The sequence below is a fragment of the Oryx dammah genome, unplaced genomic scaffold (genome assembly GCF_014754425.2).
Source record: "Oryx dammah isolate SB20612 unplaced genomic scaffold, SCBI_Odam_1.1 HiC_scaffold_10, whole genome shotgun sequence".
Classification (NCBI taxonomy): domain Eukaryota; kingdom Metazoa; phylum Chordata; class Mammalia; order Artiodactyla; family Bovidae; genus Oryx; species Oryx dammah.
The window spans coordinates 19,028,043-19,055,083 of record NW_024070194.1 but is presented as its reverse complement, the minus strand read 5'-3'; the positions used below and the strand labels follow the sequence as shown (position 1 = coordinate 19,055,083).

The following is a 27,041-nucleotide window of genomic DNA, read 5'->3' as shown; positions in this document are numbered from 1 at the left end:
GGGGTCGCAGAGTCAGACACGACTAAGCAACTAACACTTTCATTTTCACCAGGGCTTCTAGGCCCTTTGACAAGCTCCTGAACTAAGCAGGAAAGCAACTAAAGCCAAATTATAACTGTAATGCTCGATCATGGTTGCTCTCCCTGCTAGAGACTGTCTCTCTTCCCTGTGATCCTGTGGGAGCATTAGTGAGTGACTAAGGACTGAAATTTCGACTGAAGGACTGAAATTTCAGGGTCCTATCCATAAGATCTGGAGCTAGGGAGACTGATTATAGCCGAGTTCCTTCCCCTGGTCCAATCTATCTGAAGTGGGCTGACTAGGATTATAGCTTCTCCCTCCCCTAAGTGTACAAACAAAGGAATCACAGAATCAGCCAAGTAGTTTTATTTAAGGCAGAGGTGAGGAAAGGCTGTGCCCCTACCCTTTTCCTCCTACCCCTCAGTCTTAGCCTAGGTCCAGAACCTGCTGGAAAGGCTGACAAGGGGCTAACAGGAAGGTGGCAAGGTTATGGACCCTGACCTCAAATCAGCTTCCTTTCAGCTGTATCCACACCCTGAGGATTTAGGGGCCTCTAGATTGCACCTAAGGGAAACACAGCTTTTCTGGTTCTCAGAAGGGAAAGCTGGGGCTGAGGGGGCGTAGGGAGAGGGGGGAAGGTACCCAGCATCTGCCCTTCCATGAAGACCCTGGAAATCTCTAGAAGAGACCAGCCTTCACAAGGTAAGGGGAGGGCAGCCCCTCAGGAGGGCAGGCGAGGAATGACCGGACAAAGGATGGAAGGTCTTTGCAGTGCAGTCGGGCAGGCCCGGCTGTGCCCTCACACAGGGTACGGGTTGTCTAGGACTGCCACTCCAGCCGCCACACCGCCATCTGCGTGCTCAGTGGCTTTGGTTCGAAGCAGATGTCCCACGTGCTTGTTCATCACAAGTGTCTTTCCCTCCCTATAGAAACGGGGGCAGGAGACACACAACTCCATCACCTGGACTCAGCCCTCAAACCCAAGTCCTTCCTTGGTCCTGGCTGAGCAGTACATGGGTGACTGACTACACCTGAGAAAGCACTCGGATTTCTGAGTCAGATTTGGGTTTGCATCCTAGCGTGGATATTATTAGCTCCGCCTTTGAAACAAGTTACTCAGCCTTTCTAAATACCAATTTCCTCAATTTAAAACAGAGATAATACCTCTCACTTTTTAAGATGGTGACAAGGTTTAAAGAAAATCAGAAAAGCATTTAGCATGATGCTAGGCTCACATTTCATCTTCTGTAGCTCTAAATTTCCTTCTCTACCTCTCTCTCAAGATGGCAGTAGGGGGCAGGGAGGAATTGGCAGGCAGAGATGCTCTAAGTGGAATGGTTGGAGGGGAAGATTATAGAGAGGGCAGGCTCTGGTGGGGAGCACGGTAGGATCTGGTATTCCTTCCTTGCTCTGATCTTGGAGTGAGTAGCAGGAAGTGGTAATGAGGGACCAGAAACTGTTCCTTACAAATTCCCCAGTTGTCTTCTTCCTGATTCATTAGTACTCAAGTCCAAGCTCAGGGGCCACTCAGCTTTTCAAAGCCACTGTTTATCCTCTAGCTGGCCCATCGCACCTTTCCCCAGCATCCCAGGTGCCCTGGGACTGGACCTAAACTTTTCTTCCCTGGGGTCTCCTAGTCCAGGGTTATATTGTTAGCCATCTTGATATCATTTGGAATTTCCTTTATAGTTGCAAAGCACTTGTTATCTGGACTTCATTTGATAGCCTTGTGAGGTAGGCAGATCTTAGGTGCTTGGCCTCATTTACTACATAAGGAAACATGTTGCTTGGCTCACCTGACATAGACCCCGAAGATGCCCAGCTCTGAAATGCATTGGACCACTCGGGCAGGGCTGCTGGGTCGTAGTAGACAATTCCTAAAAGGTTCAGGTTCAATCTTCTCCATGAGGATGTAGGAGGCTCTCTCTTCACTGTCCTTCAGCCGCTCCAAGGCTTGTACCATCTCCTCCCCATATAGGTTGTTACCTGCAATTTCACTAAGCAGTCACCCTGGACCCTCTGCCCACCTTCTCTACCCTGTACTCCCACTTTTCGGGCCATGTGGGTAGGTCAAGAGGGTCAGTTCCTGACAGCAGTTCAGTGAACCCAGGGCAGGCTTGTTCTCCAAGGAGGAAAATGTCACCTTAACAGGAGAGCTCTTACAAAAGTGGACACACCTCCCACCATACCATCCTGCCCTGGTTCTCCTCTTACCTGACTATGGCTGTTCCTTCTCAGCCTCCCTGACTGGCTCCTGCCCCTCTTAAATGTTGGGGTTTCCAAGGAATCATTCCTCTACCCTTGTTCTCTCCTCCGTGTACGCACTCTATTTTCAGGGAGATCTCTTCCAAGGCTTCATCTATAGCCTATAACTTGTTAACTCCCAAATCTTTAGCTAAAGCTCCCTGCTCTAAACATCACAGATATCCCAGGGGCTACCAAATTCAACTCAGCATGTCTGAACAGAACTCATTACTTCTGCCTGGGTCTGCTCCTCCTGGGCCGTCCTGCACCCAATCAAGTGAAAGGCATTCCCGAGTCGCTGATCTCCCTGTCCATTACCGGTCACTGACTCAGACGTGTCTCTTCAGTCTGTACTCCACACTGTCACAAGCTCTGGCCCAGCCTTCTGCATTGCTCTTCTGGACAGCTATACCAGCCTCCTCTCCGGTCCCCCCACCACCAATGTCTCCCCGTGTACTCTCCCATGGCTGAAACATGGATCCATGTGTCCCTCCCCTCCTTTAAACTTGCTAATGGTTTCCCACCACCCACAGGATCAAGCCCAATTTCCTACGTATATTCAACATCCTTTATAATCAGGTCCCAAGCCATCTTTTCCAAACCAAATCATTCCCTCTCCGACCTCCCACACTGCACTCCAGCCTCAGCAGTTAACTTATTAATCTCCAAACATACCACACTTCCATGGACCAATGGAAGCCTTTGCCTGAGGTTGCTCCTTCTGTATGCAATGCTCTTCCCTTTTCTACCTGTGAAATGCCTACCCAACCCTTAAGGCCAAGATCAAAAAAAAAAAAAAAATTTCTGGATCCATGAGGCAGATATGATCCCTGCCCTCAAAGAGTTCAAACCAGGCAGGAAGGTATCCAACCTCCTGATATGCCCCCTCCTGCGCTCCCACGGGCACCTCAGACTATACTTGCCCACACCCTCCAGTGCTGGTTAATCACATTCCGTGGTGCTTGGGCGTTTCTGTAGTGTAGAGGTCATCACGTTTGCCTCACACATTCTCTTGTGCTCCACAGCACGTGATCACAGGGTCTCCCGTGACACTGTCCAAGGTGGGGCACCTGGGTCAGTTCCTCTCGTGTCCCCTGGAGCCTGGAACTGTGCCCACAGCAAGTGCAGGTCAGCACTGGTGACCTCCTGCAACCGCCTTCACTGAGCAGCCCTGAGAAGGGGGCACCACCTACCTCCACCCTCTCTCTGAGGCTTTAGCACGAAGCAGCTAGGGGCAGCAATGGCCTTGGTGATAGCCTGGTCCCCTTCTTCACCCTGGTAGGAGGCAAGAGAGTAGTCACTAGCATCTTAGGCCGAAGAGCACAGAGCCAAGGTCCTGCTGGTTGTGCAGAGCAGCATTAGAGGAAGAGCAGGAAGAGAAAGGGCCATAAAGCCCGTTAGGCTGGATGCTACTATCTGGACAAGACAACCCCAGTGGACCCCCCTGTAGCAGGGAGTACCAGCTTTCTCTGGCAACAGTTCAGGAGTAGCCCGAGGCCTGAAACACAGGTACAGATACTCCTCAGTTCTTGCTGTCTACCTCAGCCCCATTCCCTGGTTAGCATCCCCATTTCCCTCTTTGCTGAGGGAGCCTACAATGGATTCCAGCCCCACTTTCCAGGATTCCAGGGGACCTCAGAGCATCACTGACTCAAGTCCAGCCCAGTGCCAGCTCCAGCCTCCCCAGCACATTGGGCTCTGGGTCCCCAGTACTGAGGAAGCCTGAGCTGGGAGAAGTGGGCTGTCCACGCACCAGGTCTAGTGAGTAGAGGCCAGCAAAGGTGGCGCGGAGGCGGGCCACAGCCTCGGGCTGCCCGGGGAGCAAGGACTCCAGCACGCCCGCTCTGCTCAGCTCCTGCTGCACTTTCTTGGTCCCGGCCAGCTGGGTGGCAATGTCCGGGCACTTGACAGCACATGACCTCTCGAGGAGCAGGCGTGCTTCCCAGTTCTGTGGAGTGAAGAAACCAAATGGAACTCTACTTTGACTTTGCTGCCCTTTAATGAGCATCCATCAGGTGCCAGGTATCCTCACACGCATCACCTCCCAGGGCCCTTGTAACACACTTGTGAGGCAGGTATGGCCTCCTCCTAACATGCAGAATTCTTGCCCTTGGGGAGCTCACAACCTAGCACGAGGACACATGACTGTAACTAAAAGGGGAAATGACAAAAGGTGAAACGGTGAACAGTGGATGAGGAGGTTTGAAAGGGGAAGGAGACACATGTTTATGAGCTCAGATTCCTATTGCACTACAAATAAAATACAAACTGCTGTTCTTCTCCTGTAAGGGGATCCTGTAAGGATATACTGCTCGTCTCCTTCTCAACTGCATTCCAGGCCATCCCTTCACCCCACTCCCACCTTCCAGCCACACAGGTCTGTCAGTTCTTAGACACAAATGTCATATCTACCTCAGGGCCTGCATTTGCTGCATTTCCCTCTGCCTGGGATTCTTGTCATTTGGGCTTTTCTAATGGATGGTTAGATCCTTTTCATCCTTAAGTCTTGGCTCAAAGTCACCTTCTCAAAGCACCCTATTTAATGTCATTTCTCCATAATTCTCTATTGTTTCCCCCAGCTAGGGAAAAAAAACAAAAACAAAAACTTTTTCTACTTTTGTTTACTTTCTGATGACCATCCCCCCGAGCACACTGTGAGCTCCACAAGAACTGGACTCTTGTCTGGCTCTCATTTCCTGTTGTATCCCCAGTGTTTAACACAATGCCTGAAGCTTTGCAGGTGCTCAGTAAATATATTGTTGTTTAATATTAAGAGGGGAAATCTGACAGAACAGGGAGAGTGACAGGTGAGACTCAACAGGGAAGAGGCACTCAGGTTAACAAAGTAATATGAGCAAAGGTCTGCAGGTGAATAATCGCAGGATGAACAGTCTGGTGGGCCAGGAGTTCAGGGTATGAGAGGCAGGGAAACGTCAGAGGACCATGCCCCACTCCCCCAGTCTAGCCTCTCTTCTAGGGCACCAGAGGGACAGTCTGTCCCTGACTCCAGACCACAACAAACTGCCCACAGCAGGATCAGGGCCAAAGCCAAAGGAGCAACACCACCACCCCATGCCATTCTCACCCCGACACGTGATGTCCTTCCTCTGATGTTCACCTGCAGCACCTCTGCCTGGTCTTCATCAATAACCGCAGACACCTAACAACTGAGCTAGTGTTCTGGGTAGAGCTAAAGGTACCCTGCATGTCGGAGATAAACCTAGGAAAGAACCCCATTGTGGAAAGGAGGGAAAGCAAAACTCAGAGATGAGCAGGGGGGCTTGCTCACCCTCTCCTAGCAAGTCACTAAGCCTAGAAGATTTGTCTCCATGTCTAAACCCGGTCTGAGCTTCTCAGTTCCCTAAAAATGTTCTCCTTGTGCATTAATTTCCTTCCTATTAACTCTAAATAAAGTTTTCTTTGGCCCTTTCCCTCAAGCCCCTTATCCTAGAACCTGGATCCATTTTTCCCAATAGACAGTTTCTCTCAGCAAGCTCCTACCACTAACCACTTTCTAGAGGAAAGGGCCTTCTATAGAGCTGCCACCTCTGTGGAGCTGCTCCCTGTATAGGCTAGGCCTCAGAGAGGATCTTACACTCAAAGAATTATAGATCTGGAAGGACCTTCCTCAGTTTTCTAGTATAGTCCCCTCAGTTTACAGAAACTGAGCCCAGAAAGACATAGGATCCTGCCCATGGTCACCCAAAGGTGGAGTCAAACGCTCAGGATCCCCAGACTACTGCTCATGGTTTTTTCTAACTTATTTTCTCCTTTACCTTCTCCCAACTGAAAGAAGGGCTTCCTATTAGCTTCTCCATGCTGTGGATCAGGGGCAGGAGGAAGAGAATGATATGCTAGGAATGACACTGGACTGAGAGTCAGAAGGACGGGGAGCTCCCTGTGGGACCTTCGATAAGTCCTTACAAATCTTAGTTTTTCCATCTATATAATGGGGATAATTATACACCTCATGCAGTGTAAGGATTAAATGAAACAGTAGATATGGAATGCAATTTTGAAACTACATGGTAAGATAGTAAGCTAAGGTGATATCATTAGTGTCCTTAGTATGAATGGACAGCAGATAAAAACTTTTGGATGCAGATAAAAGAGAAAAAAGAGCTGGCAAGAAGGAACTGGTCACTGGTGCAGTGAAACTGGTTTGCATTGGCTAGTGAGAGCTGATTGTGCCCATCTCTTCCCAATTCTGTTCAGAGATGTTAAGTTGGGTAGCTTTGAAATTGGTCATGATGGCAGTAGTTACAACAGAAATCAGCAAATGCTATAAATAAGGGCGTGTCTCCCCAGAGAGATTATGGTTACATTTTACCAGCATAACCCTAGAAACTAAGGTGAATGGCTGAAGCATTGTGGATTTGCGAGGATTTAGATTCTGGCAGACAGTGTGTGTGTTTAGGGAGTGAGAGGTAGCAAAGAGCTTGTGGGAGGAGAGGAAGTTCCGGGAGGAAGAACTGAAGCCAGGGCCCAAGGAAAAACCCAGGTTGTTACAGTCCTTGTGTGGAATCTCTGAGGAACAATGGTGGGTCCCAGGAGGCAGAGAGTGGGCTAATGGAAAGCACCAACCTGTAAGCTGTAATGGCCTGGCATGTAGCCATCCCGGAAGTAAACCACAGCAACCTCCCGGCCGTCCCTAGAAGACAGGATGGAGAAAGCTGCTGTGTTAAACAAAAACTGATGTGTTCAGTGGTTCAGTCTGCTTCTGGCTGCATCAAAACACCTCTGACTTCTTTGAAAGTCAGTCCATGGGGGTGGCCTGAACAGGGATTCACTGGAAGCATGAAGTAAACACCCACACCATCAGTGCTTCCACTAAAAACTGGAAGGGGAAATGCTCTCCAATAGTTCCAGATCTAGAGTCATTCTAGGGAGGCTTCAGGGGAAAAAAAAAAGAAGGTGACCAGAATCAAATAAGGTAAACTTTGAAAAAGTGGGCTCAAAATTACTGAGCAGCAGAATCATATTGCTAGCAAAAGACACTTGTATTTACACCGCTTAAAGTAGCTGAAACCAGGCTGATGTTTTTTTAAATGGTAGCGGGGTGAGGGTGGGCAGATGCAAAATATGAATCTAGTTAAGCCACAGACTGTATTTTGGAACTTCTTCCACTTTTCTTTATGTGATATTGTTTGATATATCTGGAAAGTAAATTAATGACTTTGTTAAGATAAAAGCACATTTTGAAAACAGTTAAGTGTGAATTCCCTGGCAGCCCTGTGGCTAGGACTTGGTGTTCTCACTGACAAGGGCCTGGGATTCGATCTCTGGTCAGGGAACTAAAATCATTCCAGCTGCATGGCATGGTCAAAAAAAAAAAAAAAAGGAAGAAGAAAAAAGAAAAGAAAATAGTGGTATTGTGAAATGCCAAGAGGTTTTTAATTTTAAGAATCACAAATTTCCAGGTCTAAATATGTGATATTAATACTAAAGTCACCTGGTGGACTTCTCTTGTGGTCTAGTGGTTAAGAATCTGCCTGCCGATGCAGGGAACAGGGTTTCAATCCCTGGTCCAGGAAGATCTTACACACACACCATAGAGCCCATGCTCTACCGTAAGAGAACCCACTGCAGTGAGAAGCCTGAGCACAGCAATGAATAGCAGCCCCCACTTGCTGCAGTTAGAGAAAGCCTGTGAGCAGCAACAAAAGACCCAACTCAGCTAACAATAAAATAAATGTCAATCTTTAAAAAATTAAAAATATAAAGTCAAATCACCTGGTGGCGGCCCATAACGGGAAGCATGGAGCCTGGCTTGGGGCACAAATCCAGCCCCCTTGAAGTCTTGCCTGTGACCTCAGAGAAGCAACTCCCAGAACCAATCAAAGAATGAGCTGGCTACTCCTCTTCCTCCTTGACCGCCCAACCCAATTGCCCATGTCCAACGTGATTAGTCAAGAAGGGCAAGAAAACTTTGAGGAGCCCAAAGGCATATGAAAAACAAGGTTATCGAGAATGTCAATAGTTCTGATACAACCCTCCAGAAGCAGAACTAGGCTTCTCCAAAACCGCCTGGGATGGTGGGACATTTGCAGTGTTCACCCTAAAATTCAGAGAGAAGGAAGCAAGCCATCACATCTCCCAGAAGAAAGGGTCATTTAGGGGAAGAGGGCAGCAGGATGAGTTTCCCAAATCAGCCCTCTACTGGATCCTTGGGAATGCTCCTTGGACACTTACATAAATAGTCTTCGGTCTTGGTCTAGAGACCCTTTTTCAGAGACATCTTCGAACCTTCGTCGGATTACATGGATATTCCTGAGAAAGAAGGGCAAGGGTTAGAGAGACTGCCTTCTCTGCTCTGACTGGCTCTCCGCAACCCAGGGGCCACACATGCAGGTCTCCCCTCCTTTACTTACCTGGCCAGTAGCTCATTCTCTATGGCACGCTGGTCAAATATGTTCCTTTCCTTCTCTTGAGCAATCAGGAGCACCTGAGCACTGAGGAAAGAACACTTGTGGCCCCAGGTGACCCCATCCCACCCCCTTCAGCACTGAGAATGAGAACACAGCTTCCCTGAAAGAGAAGACGTTCTCTCATCTCAGGACTGCCTCAGGCACAGATACCTGAGGCTACACAACACATTATTTCCTGAAAGTAGAAAACATGAAAAAATGGAGATCTCTTTGCTCCTTCGCCAGTAGGCAGATGTAATAATGTCAATTTTCTGTGTAAATTAAAATTTAGATTTAAAAACATCTCAAAAACCCAAGAGGACTTTTTCTTAGAATTTAACATAATGATTCTAAAATCTTCTGGAAGAGTAAAGAGGTAAGAGTTGTTGTTTAGTAGCTAAGTCATGTCTGACTCTTGTGACCCCATGGGCTATAGCCCACCAGGCTCCTCTGTCCATGGAACTTCAGAAGAATATTTTGTAAGAGAATAATGGGGTTTGGGGCTTAATGACCCTATTATTAGATTGTGAAACATATAATAAGACAAACCCTATTACTAGATTGTGAAACATATAATAAAACAATGTGTGGTTCTTGAATAAAACACTAGAATAGCTCAGCAGAATCCTATAGAAACTCTAAAGAGCAAATTATGAATAAGGCCTTATTTCCTGGGGCCTCCCAACATTTCTGTGTCGCACATGGGGCCATGTTTGGTCCCACAGTATTAACAGGATCACTGGGGCTTACCTGGCCTCTTCCTTTCTGCTTATCCACATTTTTCTTAAAAGAACAAGAGCTCAAGGACTCAGGGAAATGCTACTGCCAAAGAACTGTCGGTTTGATTACCAATCAAGCTATTTTCAGTTATCAAAGACAGGTCAAGTTCCCAGCCAGACTCTCTTAGGGCCAATGCTTAGCAGTACCAAACTCCATTTTTGCTGTAGCTATACTGCTCTTTGCCCAAGGCTTCTTGCTAAGACTCTTGAAGAGTAGGCAGACTTGGCTTAGGATTCTAAATGTGGATTTCTGACCTACTGTACTTGGCCTCTTGTCTGTCTGTCTCTGGTTCTCTCTTCCTCAGCTAAACCTCTTGGGCTACACTTTGCCTAACTCTTCTCCACTTAGCTAAAACACATTTCCTGCTATGACCCCTCTCCTAGTCGGCCTGAAATCTCTTGACTTCAGACCTGATATTAAGCTGAGTCTTGGCTTTGAGTTGGGTGTCTGAGAGACAAGCTAAGTGCTTTCAGAAGCCATCTTGCCTGAAGAGTCCTGAGGGCCAATGACCTTGTTCTTAACTTTGTAGCCTGATCTGCTCTGCTCATGGGTGGGAATGTGGCAGTTGGCCCAGGCTGGCCCATCTCCAAGAAGAGGCGGAGGAGGGAAGCTGTAGGTTAAAGTGGAACAGCATGCTCTGGTTAATGAAGTCAGCCTGCCCGCTACCAAATAATTGGACTCAGACTCGGAAAACATTCTACCTCTTCCTGCCTTTAGTTCTGATAGTCTGCTGGCAGCAGGCCTGGGAGAGTGTTCAGCTAAGGAAGGTGAAGTGGCAGGAGCTTGCTGACTGGGAGTGGGCACCCTAACTCCCAGTCCCGCCAGGGACCTATGGTACACCCTTGGATAAGTCAGTTTCTTCCCTTGGGTCCTGATTTCTCCATTTATAGGTAAGAGAGATAAACAGGTCATAGTTGCCAACCTTTATATTAAGAATCATCTCTTCTTATCCCTACTCATTCTAACCACAGACATTGTATTTTGAAAGTGTTCAAATAAATGTCTAAATTGAAATCACAATTCATTTTCCAGGCTTAATTTTTTAAAATTCTTTTTAAAAAGTATGAGATAATTGACAAAAATTCATCTGCTCTACAAATGCTTGCACCTCAGTCTTTCAGTCTGTCTTATGGGGCCATTCCTCTTAAAAGAAGAACAGTGTAACAGAGAGATCACAGGCTTTAGAGGCAGATAAATACGAATTCTAAACTTACTAGCTGTGTGACTTTGGGTAAGTCATTGCAACCTCTCTGAGCCCTCAGTTCGCTCTTCTGTATAGTAAAACTAGAACTCTTTAAATGATAGTTATTATTACTATTGTTATTATTGAAAGTACTACATAATGACCCTCAATGAGTGTTTTTAAAAGCATTTTTCAAATCTATGGTTTCACTTAATTCTCAGTACCATCCTTTTAGGTATTATTATTATTACCTCCACTTTAAAAGTGAGGAAACTGATGTTCAAGGAAAAGAACAGACTTTAGCAAAGGTCGTATTTGGATCAGCAGAAGTACCTAGTTGACTCTCAAAATGAGGGTATCCACTCTTAGCTCAGGGACCCCACACCTCCTAATTACCAGCGCCTAATTCTGAGTACACAAGTCTTTTCTCTCTACATTATTCACAGCGTGGATAGAGAAATCCCCTGCAGCATTTGTTTATCAGCTGTTTCCTAGCTGACCCATCTCTTGGCTTCACTCTTAAAATATAACCTAGCCAAGAGTTCTACTTGACAAAACATTCGTCTGATGACTTCCAAATGCTCAGAGTCTGAGGTTTCTTGAGTCTCCGTGAAGCTTAACAAGCCCAGGGAGGCTCTCTTGAAGGCAATAAAGTGATGAAGAATGCAGGTTCTAGAGGGAGATGGACTCAAGGCCCTACCGCCAACTTCACCACTTGACCTTGAACAATTTACTTCATGTCTCTAAACCTCAGTTTCCTCATCTTTAAAGTGGGGGAGATGAATAGTATCTACCTCAGAGTGTTTGAAATGAGGATTCACTGAGATCCTGTATATGAAATGCTTAGCACAGAGTGTGGTACTAGTGGCTGCTCATTAAGGGTTAACTGATAATGCTATGTTAACACTGCAGTGATTGTTAGTACAGTGGCTGCACGTTCATCCAGAAGTCACTTACCTAGCATCTTTACACATCTGGAACACAGGTGAGAAATAAGAAGGAAGCAAAAAATGCCTCTGAACAGTTAAAACAGACATTATAAAACCCCTAAATCAAAGCTCATGCATTTACTCATTAAAGAGGCCCTCAAACATAACAGATCAATTTCTTTCTCAAACTATAACAAATCAAAAAGGAGGTATAACAATGGGAGTGGAGGATTCTAAATTCAAGCCCAATGACAGCAGTAAGAAGTAAGAGCTGTTATTGGGGAGACAGACAGAAAAACCATGAAGATAATGAATAAGAGCTTAAAGCCTAATAGCTGGGTTATTAGCGCAGGCAAACAGCCTCTCACATCTCTCACTCTAAGCAGCAGCTTTGCATTACATCAAGATGCAATCGGTGACAGTTATAATGAATAACCTGGAGCCAACAAGAAAAGATTAAAGTATCATCAAAGATTAAATTATATCACCTCTTACTTAAGAAGACCAAAACTCCAGTAAAATAATTTTGACATGCCAAAGTATAAGCTTCTATTTCAAGAAAAATTCCCTCATTTCCTAATGATGTCAGGCAAAGAAGTTACTGTATCCATGAATGCTGAATCTAAAGCAAGATTCTGTTGCCACTTCTTTCCCTTACTTGGCTGAGCCGTAGAGCTCCCAGGCTTTGGCAATCCCCATGGCCAGTCCCTTGCTGGGATTATTGGAGAGGATCTTGGCAGCTTCTTTGGTCTTACCCAGGACACTGAGAACGTGTCTGTTGAAAGAGAGATGTCTTAGCAATTGGATGGACCTTGAAGACTCTTCAGCTTATGACTCATAGACACTTACTGGAAGATTACTTTGAGAATCAGCTGAGCACTAAGAAACATCCTACCGTGATGCCCTCGGAGGATCCACCTCAGGCTGGAATGTGCTGGGCTGCCCTAAGCCTGGCAGCTGGTGTACACACCAGAGGAGCCCTGAGACCCTGTGTTTCCACTCCACACCAGCCTCCCAGTAAACTGAAGCCCCTTTCCCTGAGCCCTCCATGCTGTCTGGAATCCTGCTACAGACTGTGTGGAATCACAGAATCCTAGAGCATTACTACTGACTAGATGTGGACGCTACTAGGGTCCAGCCTTCAAAAGGGAAGCCCCTGTTCCCTCTCTGCCTTAGACTCTGACCTCCTTTCAGGTCTTTCTTACCTCAGGGCCCTCACAGATACTGTTCCTTCTGCCTGGAACAGTGACTTACACAAAGAGGGGGCAGGATGAGATGAATCACAAAGTCCCTTCTCTCTCTGACATACCAAGACCTAATTACAAGTGGAAACCGTGTTATGAAGTGGAAACACAGGACCCAAGGCCCAGGAGGGCACAGTCAGCATTGGAGATCCCTGCCCCACCTGTGATTGTAGGCTCATCAGGCTGACACCTCACCTGTGTGCCCAGGACTACCCAAGGGACTCACCGATGCACAGCTGGGGTCCGGGAGGCTAGGCCTCCAAAGCTGGCAGAGATGGTGTTGATTTCAATCTGTTTCAGGGCTGCGGTGCCATCTGGATTGCACTGGAACATGTAGTCTGAGCGATTCAAGCCCAGGAACACGGTCTAGGGAAAAAACTGAAGGCTTAGGACATTTTCCCAGGGGCTGACCCCGAGGGCCTAGCCACAGAGCCAAAAGGTACCGTGAATTGTACGCAGAGATTAGAGGGGCCAGCTGACACTCCCACACCCAGTGGAATCATTCCTCTGGTCATCCCAGGATTGGCCACTAATGTATAAACTCCATGGGGACCAATGCGAGGCAGATTCCCATGAGCTCAGTGACTAGGCCAAATTTTTCTGGTAAAAAGAGAGAGAGAGAAATGGGAAGGGCAAGTCTCATCTCAGACCAGGGTGAATGGAGAATGGTTACCTGGGCAATGCCTTCTTTTAGGACTTGCTTGTGGATATCAAAGAGACGAGCAGTAAAGCTGTCCCTTTTGATGGTGCTGGAAGAGGAAGCAGGGTATTTTGTAGGCTACATGGGACATTAAAGGCCAAGGATTTCCACTATTTCCTGAATCCTCTCTAGGTCTACTGGCCCAAACTTGAATACCCACACCAACCCAATAGAGAATGGTAGTTTAGAACCCAGCTCTAGAGCCAGATGACCTGGGTTCAAATCCCAGCTCTCCCACTCACTACTAGGCAACCTCAGATAGTCGCTTCACCTCTATGTTTCAGTTTGGTCATCTGGAAAAGGAAGAGAAATATAAATTTATAACATAGCGCTGCTGTTTAGTTGCTAAGTCACATCCGACTTTTATGACCCCGTGGACTGGAGCCCCCCAGGGTCCTCTGTCCATGGCATTCTCCAGGTAAGAATACTGGAGTGGGTTGCCATTTCCTCCTCTAGGAAATCTTCCACCCCAGGGATCGAACTCACATCTCCTGCATCGGCAGGTGGATTCTTTACCACTGGCCTACCTGGGAAGCTTAACATAGAGTTATAGTGAAGAGTAAATGAGATATTACATGTATAGAACTGAACATAGGGTGTGGCCCCAAGAATTCAAAACTAGCATATGCCATGACCATTATGTAGTTGGTAAGCTTTCTAGGTGACCTAACATTAACTCTCTATAGCTTCCCCTATATTCTGATATCTCCCAGGACAAGTCCTATCCGCCTCTTGCTTGGCAGCCTCAGATTAGAAGGCAGCAGTTATGCCTGGTGCCTCAAAAGATTTTACTGATTCTAGCTAAATATCCTCATTTTTTCCTTCAATGAGTCCTCATAGGAAGCCTTCCACATCTGGGTCAGATATCCTGGTATGCACTCCCAGAGCACTGTGGACCTCTCCTGTATAGTGCTGCCTACAGTTATAATGTTCCATTTTATTTGTGTAATGGTGAGTGTCATCTCTCCTGTTTGACATGTCTGTGTTGGCTCACGCTCATGGACAAGCGTGCTGCTGTGACATGGGACATAATAGAACCCATTAGTATGGTTTTCTGGAGCCTTAGGAAGAGACACCCACAGGTAAGTAACTTGTTGCCTCTCGAGATTCAGGCATGAGTCTCTGCTTATCTGCTCAAGCCTGACTCTCAGGCTCACCTTGCTACAGGGTCCCCACTGAGCCTATGGAGCTCAGGCCTGCCCTGAAGTTCCTCCGCTCCCCATCAGCTCTCTCATGGGGTCTCCCAGCCCCTGGTAAGGAGGAGAGACACCAGCTGGGCTTCTGCCTCTAGCAAAATTGAGACATGTTTACTCTTTTTTAAGAGATGCTCCCCTTCAACCCCAGGGCCTAGGCTGCTATTCCAGCTGTGATCCTGGCCTTTTCTCCCTTATAAGCTAGGGTTGTGTGTATTTTGGAGGAGAAGGTAATAACAAAGGCAGGGGTTGCAGAGTTGGGCTATAGGGAAAGTCTCACATGTAACTGCAGCTTTGGGATAAAGGTCAAAAATCAGGCTGCTCATACTTCTCCACAATCCAGTCACGGGTACAAAATCCGGGCCTATCCCGAGAAAGACCCAAGGAAAATGTACTGGAGAAGTTTGTATACTCATGATTCAGTGGATTTTTAGCTCCAAGTCAATGGTTTCCAGGGCCTTCCCTGGTAAAGCTCAGCTGCTAAAGAATCTGCCTGCCATGCAGGAGACCCTGGTTCGATTCCTGGGTTGAGATCCAGGGGGAGAAGGGAAAGGCTACCTACTCCAGTATTCTGGCCTGGAGAATTCCATGGACTATTCCACGGGGTCGCAAGGAGTTGGACACGACTGAGCGACTTTCATTTCACTTCACTTTAATGGTTTCCAAACTTCTAACCATTATGAACCCTTCTCCTATTTACCATCACACCAAATTGCACATTTTTAAAAGATTTTGTGTTTAACAAAATAAATATTTTGATAAATTAATCAGACATGCAATTATATTTATGTGCGTATATATATGTGTATTCTCTATCTACACACACACAAATATCTAATTCTAATTTCATTCTAAAATAAATATCCATTGCCCCAGGGCCTCAAGGGAAAAAAGAAGTTAAGGGAGAAGAGACAAAGAGGGGTGGATGGAATGAGCCATTTCAGGGGTTCTGTATCCTCATGAACTGGGCGTGGCTTAGTATGCACCCCATCTCATCCAGAATGAGAGGCCTGAGGTGACAAGAAAGAGCCACTACTTAAGATGAGTAAAAAATCTGACTTTAAACCCAATAACCCCTCCTGCCCTCAATTTCTCTAAAACCAGGCTGCATGCATACATGCTAAGTTACATCTGACTCTGCGACCCTATGGACCGCAGCCCGCCAGGCTCCTCTGTCCATGGGCTTCTCCAGGCAAGAATACTGGACTGGGTAGCCGTGTCCTCCTCCAGGGGATCTTCCCAACCCAGGGACCAAACCGGAGTCTGCATTGGCAGGCAGGATCTTTACCACTAGCGCCACCTGGGGAGCCCTGACCTTCTCTAATTCCAAAAGGAAATTTCAGTCCTCAAAGCAGGGGGCAGGTCACGGGTCAGAGAATCACAGAATGTCAGCGTTGGAATGGATCTTAGATTTAGGCCAACCTCCCTTATAGCTCAGTTGGTAAAGAATCTGCCTGCAACACAGGAGACCCTGGTTCAATTCCTGGGTTGGGAAGATCTGCTGGAGAAGGGATAGGCTATCCACTCCAGTATTCTGGCCTAGAGAATTCCATGGACTGTATAGTCAATGGGGTCACAAAGAGTCGGAAATGGCTAAGCAACTTTCACTTTCACTTTCCCATTTTACAGATGAAGAAATTGAGGCCCAGAGAAAGAAAGGGACTTGTTTGAGGCCATATAAGCAAGTGGTAGAGCCAGGGTTAGAAGCCAGCTCTCCTGACTTCTATTCTATTAATTTTTCTTTCTCTTGGGGAGTACCTGTCCCCCACCACAAAGTCACTTGCTCGGGTAATACCTCATGAGTCCCAGTCTTCCAGTCCCTCAGCTCTAGCATCTCCTGCCCACCCCCCACACACCCGCCTCCGTACCTGGAGAGAGTCTGCTCCAGAAAGACAGCATTTTGGCTGACCGCATCCACCAGGAGGTTGAAGTCTACCTGCACAGCATAGGCCTGCTCCAGCAGGGCACTCGGGACCCGTGAAGGGAAAAGTGTGAACGGAGCATAGCTCACCACCTGATCAAGGAGAGAGAGTAGGCATGGGTAGAATGCCTGTGAGTGTGTTGTCTTCCTGCAAACATAACCCCATGGAAAGTGTCCCCATATTACTGAAAACACACAAACTGCAGAATACTGGTTACCTCTGGGAAGGGAGGGAGAACAGGATGAGGAGTGGGTATTAAGGGAACTTCTAGAATGTTTTTGACCAATTACTTCTGATTTTTTTTTAATGTAAACAGATAAAAAATTACAAAGTCTAGACAAATAAGCCAAAAAAATATTGCACATTGACTGTATGCTCAGTACTGTTTTAAATACTTTACGTGGATTCATCATTTAACCTTTTGAGAAAGATACTATTATTATCTATACCTACTAAACAGATAAGGGAACTAAGTCTCAGAGAGGTTAAGTAAAATGACCAAAATGATATTAAGGCTATTAAGTGAAACTGGGATTTGAACCATGATGGTTTACACACACACACACACACACACTTCTGGAGGGTTCACATCCAAGCCAGTACCCTTGCCTTCTGATTGAGGGAGAGAGAGAGTCCCGCAGGTACTGCTGTAGCAGAAGTGGACTCTGGCCCCCAGAGAAGTCAGGGGTGGTTTCCCCCTAGTGTTGGAGATGGTGACCCAGGTTGCCAGGCCTGGAATTCATTCAGCTACATTCTGAGTTCTCTGGACTTTGGCAGAGTCGGGAAACCCAAATACCACCTAGAATACTATTTTTAGAAGGGGATAATACATTCTGAGATTTCCAACGACAAATGAACTAGAACTTGGGAAAAAGAAAATGACTTTGTGGCTTATATGACGACTTTGTGCTTATATTGCACTATGAAGCATTACTGAGTCTAACCTCCGAGTTAGTATGTTTGTCATTATGGTAGTATAAGTTAATGGGGTTTGAAGTTGCCATTTATAAATTTATTTTAAAAATATTATTATTTTGAATAGATAATACAAACACATAATATAAATTCAAAAGACACAGTGAAAAGCGTGTCTCACTCTCACCCTGTCCCCAGTGACCCAGTTCTACTCCCCATGATATACTCATGCACTCATGATCATGCGTGCATGCTCAGTCATGTCTGATTCTTTGCCACCCCATGAAAAATTATATACTAGTGTCTCACATACCCTTCTAGACTAATGTGTATGTATACATACATATTTTCTCTTTTTAACACACACAAAAGCATATAATATGTACATTGTTGTGTCCTTTGCTTTATAAATATTTCAGAGACATTTCCAAATACATTCAAATAGAATACTTTCATTATTTTCAGTGGCTGTATAGTATTCAATTTTTGTATATACCATAATTTAGTGAATCTAGCCTTCTAGTATGGAGAAGGCAATGGCACCCCACTCCAGTACTCTTGCCTGGAAAATCCCATGGACAGAGGAGCCTGGTAGGCTGCAGTCCATGGGGTTGTGAAATGTCAGACACGACTGAGCGACTTCACTTTCACTTTCCTGCATTGGAGAAGGAACTGGCAACCCACTCCAGTGTTCTTGCCTGGGGAATCCCAGGGATGGGAGAGCCTGGTGGGCTGCCGTCTATGGGGTCGCACAGAGTCGGACACGACTGAAGTGACTTAGCAGCTTAGCAGCAGCCTTCTAGTATGAACATCAAGGTGGTTTCCTTCTCTTCCCCTCCATTACAAATAGATGCTTCAATAAACGTCCAAGAATATACATTCTAGAAACACTAATGAAGGAAATAGAAGATGATTCAAAGAAATGGAAAGATATCCCAGCCTCTTAGATTGGAAGTATTAATATTGTTAAAATGGCCAACTATCCAAAGCAACTAATTCCTATCAAAACAACCATTATATTTTTCACAGAACTAGAACTAATAATCCCCAAATTTATATGGAACCATAAAAGACCCTGAATTGCAAAGCAACCCTGAAAATAAAAGAACAAAGTTAGAGGTATAATTCTCTCAGACTTCAGACTATACTACAAAGCTAGAGTAATCAAAACAGTGTGGTACAGGCAGACAAACAGACATATTGATCAATGGAACAGAAATAGAGAGCCCAGAAATAAACCCATGCACCTATGATCAGTTAATCTACAGCAAAGGAAGTAGGAATACACAGTGGGTAAAGATGGTTTCTACAATAAATGGTACTGGGAAAACTGGATAGCTAAATGTAAAACAATGAGATTAGACCATTCCCTCAGACCATATTCAAAAATAAACTCAAAATGGTTTAAAGACCTAAATATAAGCCCTGAAACCGTAAAATTCCTAGAAGAGGACTTCCCAGGTGTTGCAGTGGGTAAGAATCTGCCTGCCAACGCAGAGGACATGGGTTTGATCCTTGGTCCAGGAAGATTCCACATGCTGCTGAGCAACTAAGCCTGTGTGCCACAACGACTGAAATCTGTGTGCTCTAGGGCCTGCAACAAAGAGTCACTCCCACTCTCTGAAACTACAGAAAACCACTGTGTACCAATAAAGACCCAGCCCAGCCATAAATTTTAAAAATTATTTTAAAAAAAAGACAAAAGAAAACTCCTAGAAGGGAACATAGGTGGAACACTTTTGACATAAGACAAAATGAAAAGGGAGAAACACAAAGGGAGAAAATATTTGTAAATGATATGACTGACAAGGGGTTAATATCTAAAATTTACAAACAGCTCATACAGCTAAATATCAAAAACCAAACAACCAATCAAAAAATGGGCAGAAGACCTGAATAGACATTTCTCCAAAGAAGACATACAGATGGCTAACAAGTACATGAAAAGATGCTCAAGATCACTAATGAGAGAAATGCAAATCAAAACTACAATGAGATATCACTTCACACCTGTCAGATGGCTATCATCAAAAAGACTAAAATAACAAATTTTGGAGAGGTTGTGGAGAAAAACAAACCCTCAAACACTGTTGGTGGGAATGTAAATTGTTTCAGCCAAGTATAGAAAGCTGAAAATGGAACTACTGTATGATCAAGCAATTCTACTCCTGGCTATATATCGGATGGGAATTAAAACACCAATTCAAAGAGAATTATAATCCTAAAGCCAGAGGCAGAACTTTTACAGTATCAGTCTGCCTTAGGTGACAGTCATTCTCATTCACTTGGGCCTCAAACCAGTTATTAAGTTTGGACCCTCCACCAGGCCCTTAACTAGGTTCTGGGCACAGAGAGACAAAAGAGATGAGGCTTGGTAAAAAAAAAAAAGACGGTGGCAGCTTTTTAGCCACTAATGGGAATAATTATAAGGTATGTGTTAAGCCACAGAAGAGCTTGTCTAACAAACTTCTTTGTGTAAAAAAATGGGAAAAAGGAATATATACATATTTTCTTGCTAAGAGAAAGGTAACAAAGAATAAACAAGAATGCTGAAACATGGGTTGCCTTTAGAGCAGGAGAACTGGGTGGTTAGGGAATGTGGAAGGGAGGACTGAACTGTAAACTCTTGCACCTTCTGAGTTTCAAACCATGAAAATGTCTTACCTGGTCACAAAACAAATTCTTTTTAAAGGGATGAGATTTGTTTTGTTTTGAGATGTGGTTTAGAATAAGCAGTTCTACTTTTATGTATCAACCCTAGAGAAACATTCATACAGGTGCCCAAACAGGCATGCATGGGATTGTTCCCCGTAGGGCTTTCTGTAATCATAAAACATGAGAAATCACCAAAATAGCCATCCATAAAGTTAAACTGTGATCCATTCACACTTGGAATACTATGAATGAAGGGAGTTGGAAAGAGTTCTAAGGCAGATTGTTAAATGAAAAACAAACATATACCTCATAGAATAATATACTTGATCCAGCTTGTTTCTTAAAAACTATATATAGTTGACCCGTGAACAACAATGGGTTTGAATTGCACAAGTCCACTGATACATAATTTTTTTCCACAGTAAATATTACAGTACTACATGATCTAAGTTTGGTTGAATCCGTGGATGCTGAACCTCTGATACAGAGGAACCATGTATATGGTGGGCAGACTGTAAGTTACCCATAGATCTTCAACTGTGCAGAGGGCAGATACCTCTAATCCTTGTCTTGTTCAATGGTCAACTGTATTTACTTTTATATGTGCATGCTAAGTCTCCTTAGTTGTGTCCATCTCTTTGTGACACTATTGACTGTCCACGGGATTCTCCAGGCAAGAATACTAGAGGGGGTTCCCATGCTCTCCTCCAGGGGAATCTTCCCAATCCAGGGATCGAACTTGCATCTTCTATGTCTCCAGGATTGGCAGGCGGGTTCTTTACCACTAGTGCCACCTGGGAAGCCCCTCTTTATATACTTATATATGTATATAAATGCACAGAGAAAAACCTGGAAGGATATACCACAAACCAATTACAGGGATGGTAGTATGATTCAGTTCAGTTCAGTTCAGTTCAGTTGCTCAGTCGTGTCCGACTCTTTGCGACCCCATGAATTGCAGCACGCCAGGCCTCCCTGTCCATCACCATCTCCCGGAGTTCACTCAGACTCACGTCCATCAAGTCCATGATGCCATCCAGCCATCTCATCCTGGGTCGTCCCCTTCTCCTCCTGCCCCCAATCTCCCAGCATCAGAGTCTTTTCCAATGAGTCAACTCTTCGCATGAGGTGGCCAAAGTACTGGAGCTTCAGCTTTTGCATCATACCTTCCAAAGAAATCCCAGGGTTGATCTCCTTCAGAATGGACTGGTTGGATCTCCTTGCAGTCCAAGGGACTCTCAAGAGTCTTCTCCAACACCACAGTTCAAACGCATCAATTCTTTGGTGCTCAGCCTTCTTCACAGTCCAACTCTCACATCCATACATGACCACAGGAAAAACCATAGCCTTGACTAGGCGGACCTTAGTCGGCAACGTAATGTCTCTGCTTTTGAATATACTATCTGCTGCTGCTGCTGCTACTAAGTCGCTCCAGTCGTGTCTGACTCTATGCGACCCCATAGACTGGACTATGCAGCCCACCAGGCTCCGCCAACCCTGGGATTCTCCAGGCAAGAACATTGGAGGGGGTTGCCATTTCCTTCTCCAATACATGAAAGTGAAAAGTGAAAGTGAAGTTGCTCAGTCATGTCCAACTCTTAGCTACCCCATGTACTGCAGCACACCAGGCTCCTCCGTCCATGAGATTTTCCAGGCAGGAGTACTGGAGTGGGGTGCCATTGCCTTCTCCAATATACTATCTAGGTTGGTCATAACTTTTCTTCCAAGGAGTAAGCGTCTTTTAATTTCATGGCTGCAGTCACCATCTGCAATGATTTTGGAGCCCTAAAAAAATAAAGTCTGACACTGTTTCTATTGTTTCCCCATCTATTTCCCATGAAGTGATGGGACCAGATGCCATGATCTTCGTTTTCTGAATGTTGAGCTTTAAGCCAACTTTTTCACTCTCCTCTTTCACTTTCATCAAGAGGCTTTTTAGCTCCTCTTCACTTTCTGCCATAAGGGTGGTGTCATCTGCATATCTGAGGTTATTGATATTTCTCCCGGCAATCTTGATTCCAGCTTGTGTTTCTTCCAGTCCAGCGTTTCTCATGATGTACTCTGCATATAAGTTAAATAAGCAGGGTGACAATATACAGCCTTGACGTACTCCTTTTCCTATTTGGAACCAGTCTGTTGTTCCATGTCCAGTTCTAACTGTTGCTTCCTGACCTGCATACAGATTTCTCAAGAGGCAGGTGAGGTGGTCTGGTATTCCCATCTCTTTCAGAATTTTCCACAGTTTATTGTGATCCACACAGTCAAAGGCTTTGGCATAGTCAATAAAGCAGAAATAGATGTTCTTCTGGAACTTTCTTGCTTTTCCATGATCCAGCGGATGTTGGCAATTTGATCTCTGGTTCCTCTGCCTTTTCTAAAACCAGGTTGAACATCAGGGAGTTCACGGTTCACGTATTGCTGAAGTCTGGCTTGGAGAATTTTGAGCATTACTTTACTAGTATGATTAGGGGATCTTAAAAAATAAGTTTACTGGATAAGGTGCTTCATGTGAATTATCTTCTAATTCTCTTACCAACTCCATAAGGTAGGCCCCATTATTATCTCTTTTTTATATTTGAAGAAACTGTAGCTGAGAGAGGCTAAGTAACTTGCCTAAGTCACAGTTTAAGCTCTTTAGACTTAAAGTTGATTACTCAACTTAAAGCATGATGCTTTTTAATATTACAGAGATAACTTTAGAGATAAATTTTATAGAGATAGAGATAAATTTAAGAGATAAAATTAAGATAAATTAAGATAAGATAAATTTATCTCTTATAGAGATAAATTTAAGCTACTGGAAAAAAAATAAAGCAAACGAGATGTGGGCTTTAAGTCCAAAGGAACTGTCTCCAGCCTAGCAGGGGCCTTGTAGGATCTAAGCTGTGTGGTCAATGCTGAGAAGAGGGGTCAGAGGCTTACATGCGAGGAGCTGGGTGCCTGTGAGGTCCTCAGCAACACACCCTCAGCCAGGGCCCGGTCCACAGCCTGCCTTGCTAGCTCCTCCAGCTGCTGTTCATCCTGCAAGAGGCTCCCCCAGCTGGTGGCCATCCCAACCTGCAACAGAAGGAGAGAGGAGGGCTTAGTGACAGATGGCCTGGGGCCCAGCAACTGGCAGTGTGGTACAGGGAAGAGAACCCTGGCTGGCAGCTCTTAACGACTTCCATGAGCGCAAAATGGAAAGTCTGACGAAGCGTTTCCATTGACAGTCTCTCTTTTGAGTCCTAATACAATGACAGCATTATTTTCCCAGTAAGGAAGCGGAGGCTCAGAGAGATGAAGTGACTTGCTCAAGATAATGACTAGCAAAACCTGGACTTGAACCCAGGTCTCTGAACTCCCAGCCCAATGCTTTTCATTGGAGAGAGAGGCGCTAATGTCATATATGACTGGGACAAGTTCTTTCTCTTCCCAGAACTGCAGGTTCTCTATCTGTGAAATAAGGGTCTGAACTAGACCATGGTTTCCAAACCGGCTGGATACTCTGCAGAGTATTCTTTGGAAAAGAATACAGATCCTAGGCCCTGCTAGAGATTCTGATTCAAGAGGTCTGAGTGGAGGGAAGAGCTGAAGCTCTCTTTTTAAAATAAATATTCCTGGAATGGGAACCACTGCAACATATTGTTAATTCCCTTTCTAGCTCCAACAACCCATGTAGGCAGGTTTCAAATAAATTATGCAAGAGTCGGGGAAAGGAGCCCTCTGAGGAATACTATTAAATGCAAATAAAGTGAACCCCTCCCTCATACTAACCAGAGGCAAAATCACTAGAAGGAAATGATGACATTCCTTGTATGGACATCTATCATCGCAGAACCAAACACAGAAAACATTTCTGAGAAGTCATATTAGCAGGATAGGAATAACTGAAACCCAAGTTCCCAGTGTAATAGGAGTCCCACTGGCTGCCAGAGACACACCGGGTGAACCAACTCACACTCTGACACTGACTTTGCAGCAGGCCCCAGGGGTTTAAGAAGATCTGAAAGAAAAATTGTGGACAGAACATGGCTGCTCAGCTCAGTGGTCACAGGAAGAGAGCTGGAGAATGATCTCCATCATATTCGGCTCCATCCCCCACTCCCCATGACAGAACTGGTGCTAAACAAATCATGAAAGTCTGTGGGCCTCAGCACAATGAAGTGAAAGAATGGGCATGTGATTTCAAAAGGGTCCTCTCAGGTGAGACACAGACAAGGGCAGTCATAGTAGAGAACGCAACTCCGGGGTCACTCAGATGGGTTTGAAGCCATGATAATTACTTCTTTTATAAATAAGGACACTGTGTCGATTAAACAAAAAATAAAATCTGTGCAGTGACTTAGCAGTGTTTGGAGTTTTATATGTGGGAGCTTCTTTTCTGGTTGTACCCATTTTACAGTGAGACTACTTGTCAGAGGTAACCCAGCAGCCTTGTGGCAAAGCCAAGACTAGCACCTGTGACTCTGACTTGAGAGCAATGGAACCCTCCAGTAGCCCCCATCTCTTCACAGCTCTGGGATTCCAACGTCTTTGCCTGCTGTTGGCCTTTTGTTTAGCTGGTAAACACTGACTGGCATTTAATGCCAGGACCCGGACTGAGGATGCGAAGAAAGATAAGACAAAAATAATTACTATGAAAAATACTGATCGGGCCCTTTCTCATTCTACAGTCTCAACCCTTCTTGTGGCTTTGTTTTGCTGATGACGTCAAATCTGTAACTTCACTATAGTGCTTTTCCTGACCTTCATAGAAGAATATCCAACTGCTTACTGACAGTCTCCATAGAACCAGAATAGAATGTATTGTCTGCCCATAAATCTGCTCCTGCTCTTGATGAACCCCACCCAGGCACCCAAAGTGAAAGTCACTCAGTTGCATTGGACTCTTTGCAATGCCATGGACTATACAGTTCATGGAATTCTCAGGCCAGAGTAATGGATTGGGTAGTCTTTCCCCAGGCACCTAAGCCTTGTATATACTTCTTGTCTACACCCTTTCTGCCCAAATCCTGTGGATTCTAACTATATTGTACTCTGAACTCCTTGATTTCTCTCCACCTCCACTGTTGGCAGCCTAATTTCGAATACCGCCATCTCTCCCCTAAGCACTGAACAGGTTCAGAGTGATGTATCTTCAGGACACACCAGCTTCTCTCCCGCTTCCAGGCCTTGGCATTTGTTTCTTTGGGACAATCCTCACCCCTCCCGACCAGCGTTCACGACTTAAGTTTCAGAAGCTGTCCCTATTCCCCTGTTCGGTAAGGAATAGGGGTCTTGATCACTTCTCTAGCTCCAGCGCCTACTACTCAATTCGATGAATGTCAAATGAATGAATGGTGAATGAATGACAAGCTGGAGCCCGATCACCAAAAGCTTTAACACGCCAGCAAGAAAACCCGGTCGGACTTTAAGCCAAGGGCCAGGTCAATGCTTGCGGGAAGCCGGGGCCAACAACACGATCTCTTGCCCAGGCTTGCCCTACCTCCTGGGCCCGCTTGCTCTGAGTCGGGGCAAAGTTTGGTTCTAATCGTTTCCCCTTCTGTTGTGTTTAAAGAAAACAAAAACAAAAACCCCCAACAACTCCGGCTCTAGTCTCACCGGCATCGAGTCCCCGACACCAGCCCGATCTGGAGTCAGATCTGGGGAATCTGGAATCAAGAAGCACCAGCCCCACCCCCTCACTGGACACCAGTTTCCAGGTCCCTGCCATGGGTGTGAGCGGCAACATCTCCCGGCCACCGGGGTTCCGATCGCTGACCAGACCCCTCCCTCGTGTCCTTCCTCCCGAAGAAACATGACCCTTGCGGGCCGCCGTTGCTGTGCCCCAACCTACTCTTCCGTAGTCCAGCCGCGTTCCTTACTCCGGCCTCCGACGCCTTAACCCGAGCTTCAGGGGGCGGGGCCTCGAGGAGACCCAACGCGTTTGCGCGGACCGACCCGGCGGGGCTTAAAGTGCAGGGCGGGGAAGGAGGCCGGTACGTGCGGAGCTGGACGGCGTCTGGGAGGGGACAGTCCGTGGCTGGACCCAGGGGGATGGGACCTTGGGAAGGAGGGGAGTGCAGAGCACGTAGGGCGTCAGAGCTGGCGATGTCCGATGCAAGATGGAGGAACCCGGTGGCCAAAATGGGACAGTCACTACCTAGGGGACACACAGTTGATGGTGGTAGGAGTGGTCATAGAGGCCAGAGAGAGACAGAGACCCGCGCAGGGTCCCCATAGCACGCTGAAGGCTGAACCAGTGTTGGAACCCAGGCTTCTGTTTTCTACTTAACTGGGTCCCAGAAAACAACACCCGATTTCTCCAGCCATGGGGCAGCTTCAGGAAAAGCCTTAATGGCAGAAGCAAAGTAGTTTCTCATTTTTCCTGCAGTTTTAAAGTTAGGAACTTTGAGGGTGATCCAGTGCTTCACAAAATGTCCAATATCACTTACACCAGAATCTTCTGCATTTTTTTTTAATGCAGATTTTTGATCCCTATCCTTCCTCACCCCTTGGCAGTGCCCCAGTTCTTTTAACTGTTCCTTCCTTATGGGTTGTGATAGGTTCTTCTCAGTCTGAAGTACCTGATATGAATTTTAATTAAACTGAATTTACCCGTCTAGGCTCTGGGGAATTAACCATGAGAAAGACAGAGCCCCTCTTTTTACATCTGATTATTAAAGGTAGATAGGTAAACTCTTTTTCTGGGGAAGTAGGGAAGCCTTCCAGGGTCTTGAAGGATGGGTAGGAATATGTAAGCAGTGAAGGAAGTAGGGGTGGAGGTGAGAGGCAGGAAGGGGACAGTGTACCGAATAGCCGGAGCAGAAACAAAAAAGCCGAATGATGAATGTGGCTAGTTTTGTTTTGGAGACAAGGAGGAGTCTGAT

General features: G+C 45.7%; 1 protein-coding gene across 4 annotated transcripts; it reads right to left on the bottom strand.

The window, feature by feature from the left end:
• Positions 1-364: 364 nt before the first annotated feature.
• Positions 365-26,096, bottom strand: GSS (glutathione synthetase). Of its 4 annotated transcripts, XR_005722276.1 has the most exons (14): positions 26,009-26,096; positions 23,116-23,250; positions 16,570-16,715; positions 13,482-13,557; positions 13,035-13,174; positions 12,223-12,339; positions 8,637-8,717; positions 8,458-8,535; positions 6,850-6,916; positions 4,019-4,213; positions 3,459-3,540; positions 3,189-3,372; positions 1,818-2,007; positions 365-944 (listed from the first exon to the last, which is right to left on the bottom strand). XR_005722276.1 is itself a non-coding variant. In XM_040247474.1 (13 exons), the coding sequence occupies exons 2-13, from the start codon at positions 23,242-23,244 to the stop codon at positions 821-823; spliced, it is 1,425 nt and encodes a 474-aa protein (XP_040103408.1). In that variant the 5' UTR covers positions 23,245-23,250; positions 26,009-26,096; the 3' UTR covers positions 365-820. The 4 variants fall into 4 exon arrangements, 2 of the variants coding, with proteins under 2 accessions (XP_040103408.1, XP_040103409.1); XM_040247474.1 differs by lacking the exon at positions 3,189-3,372; XM_040247475.1 differs by lacking the exon at positions 3,189-3,372 and having other exon boundaries at positions 26,005-26,073.
• Positions 26,097-27,041: the final 945 nt, after the last annotated feature.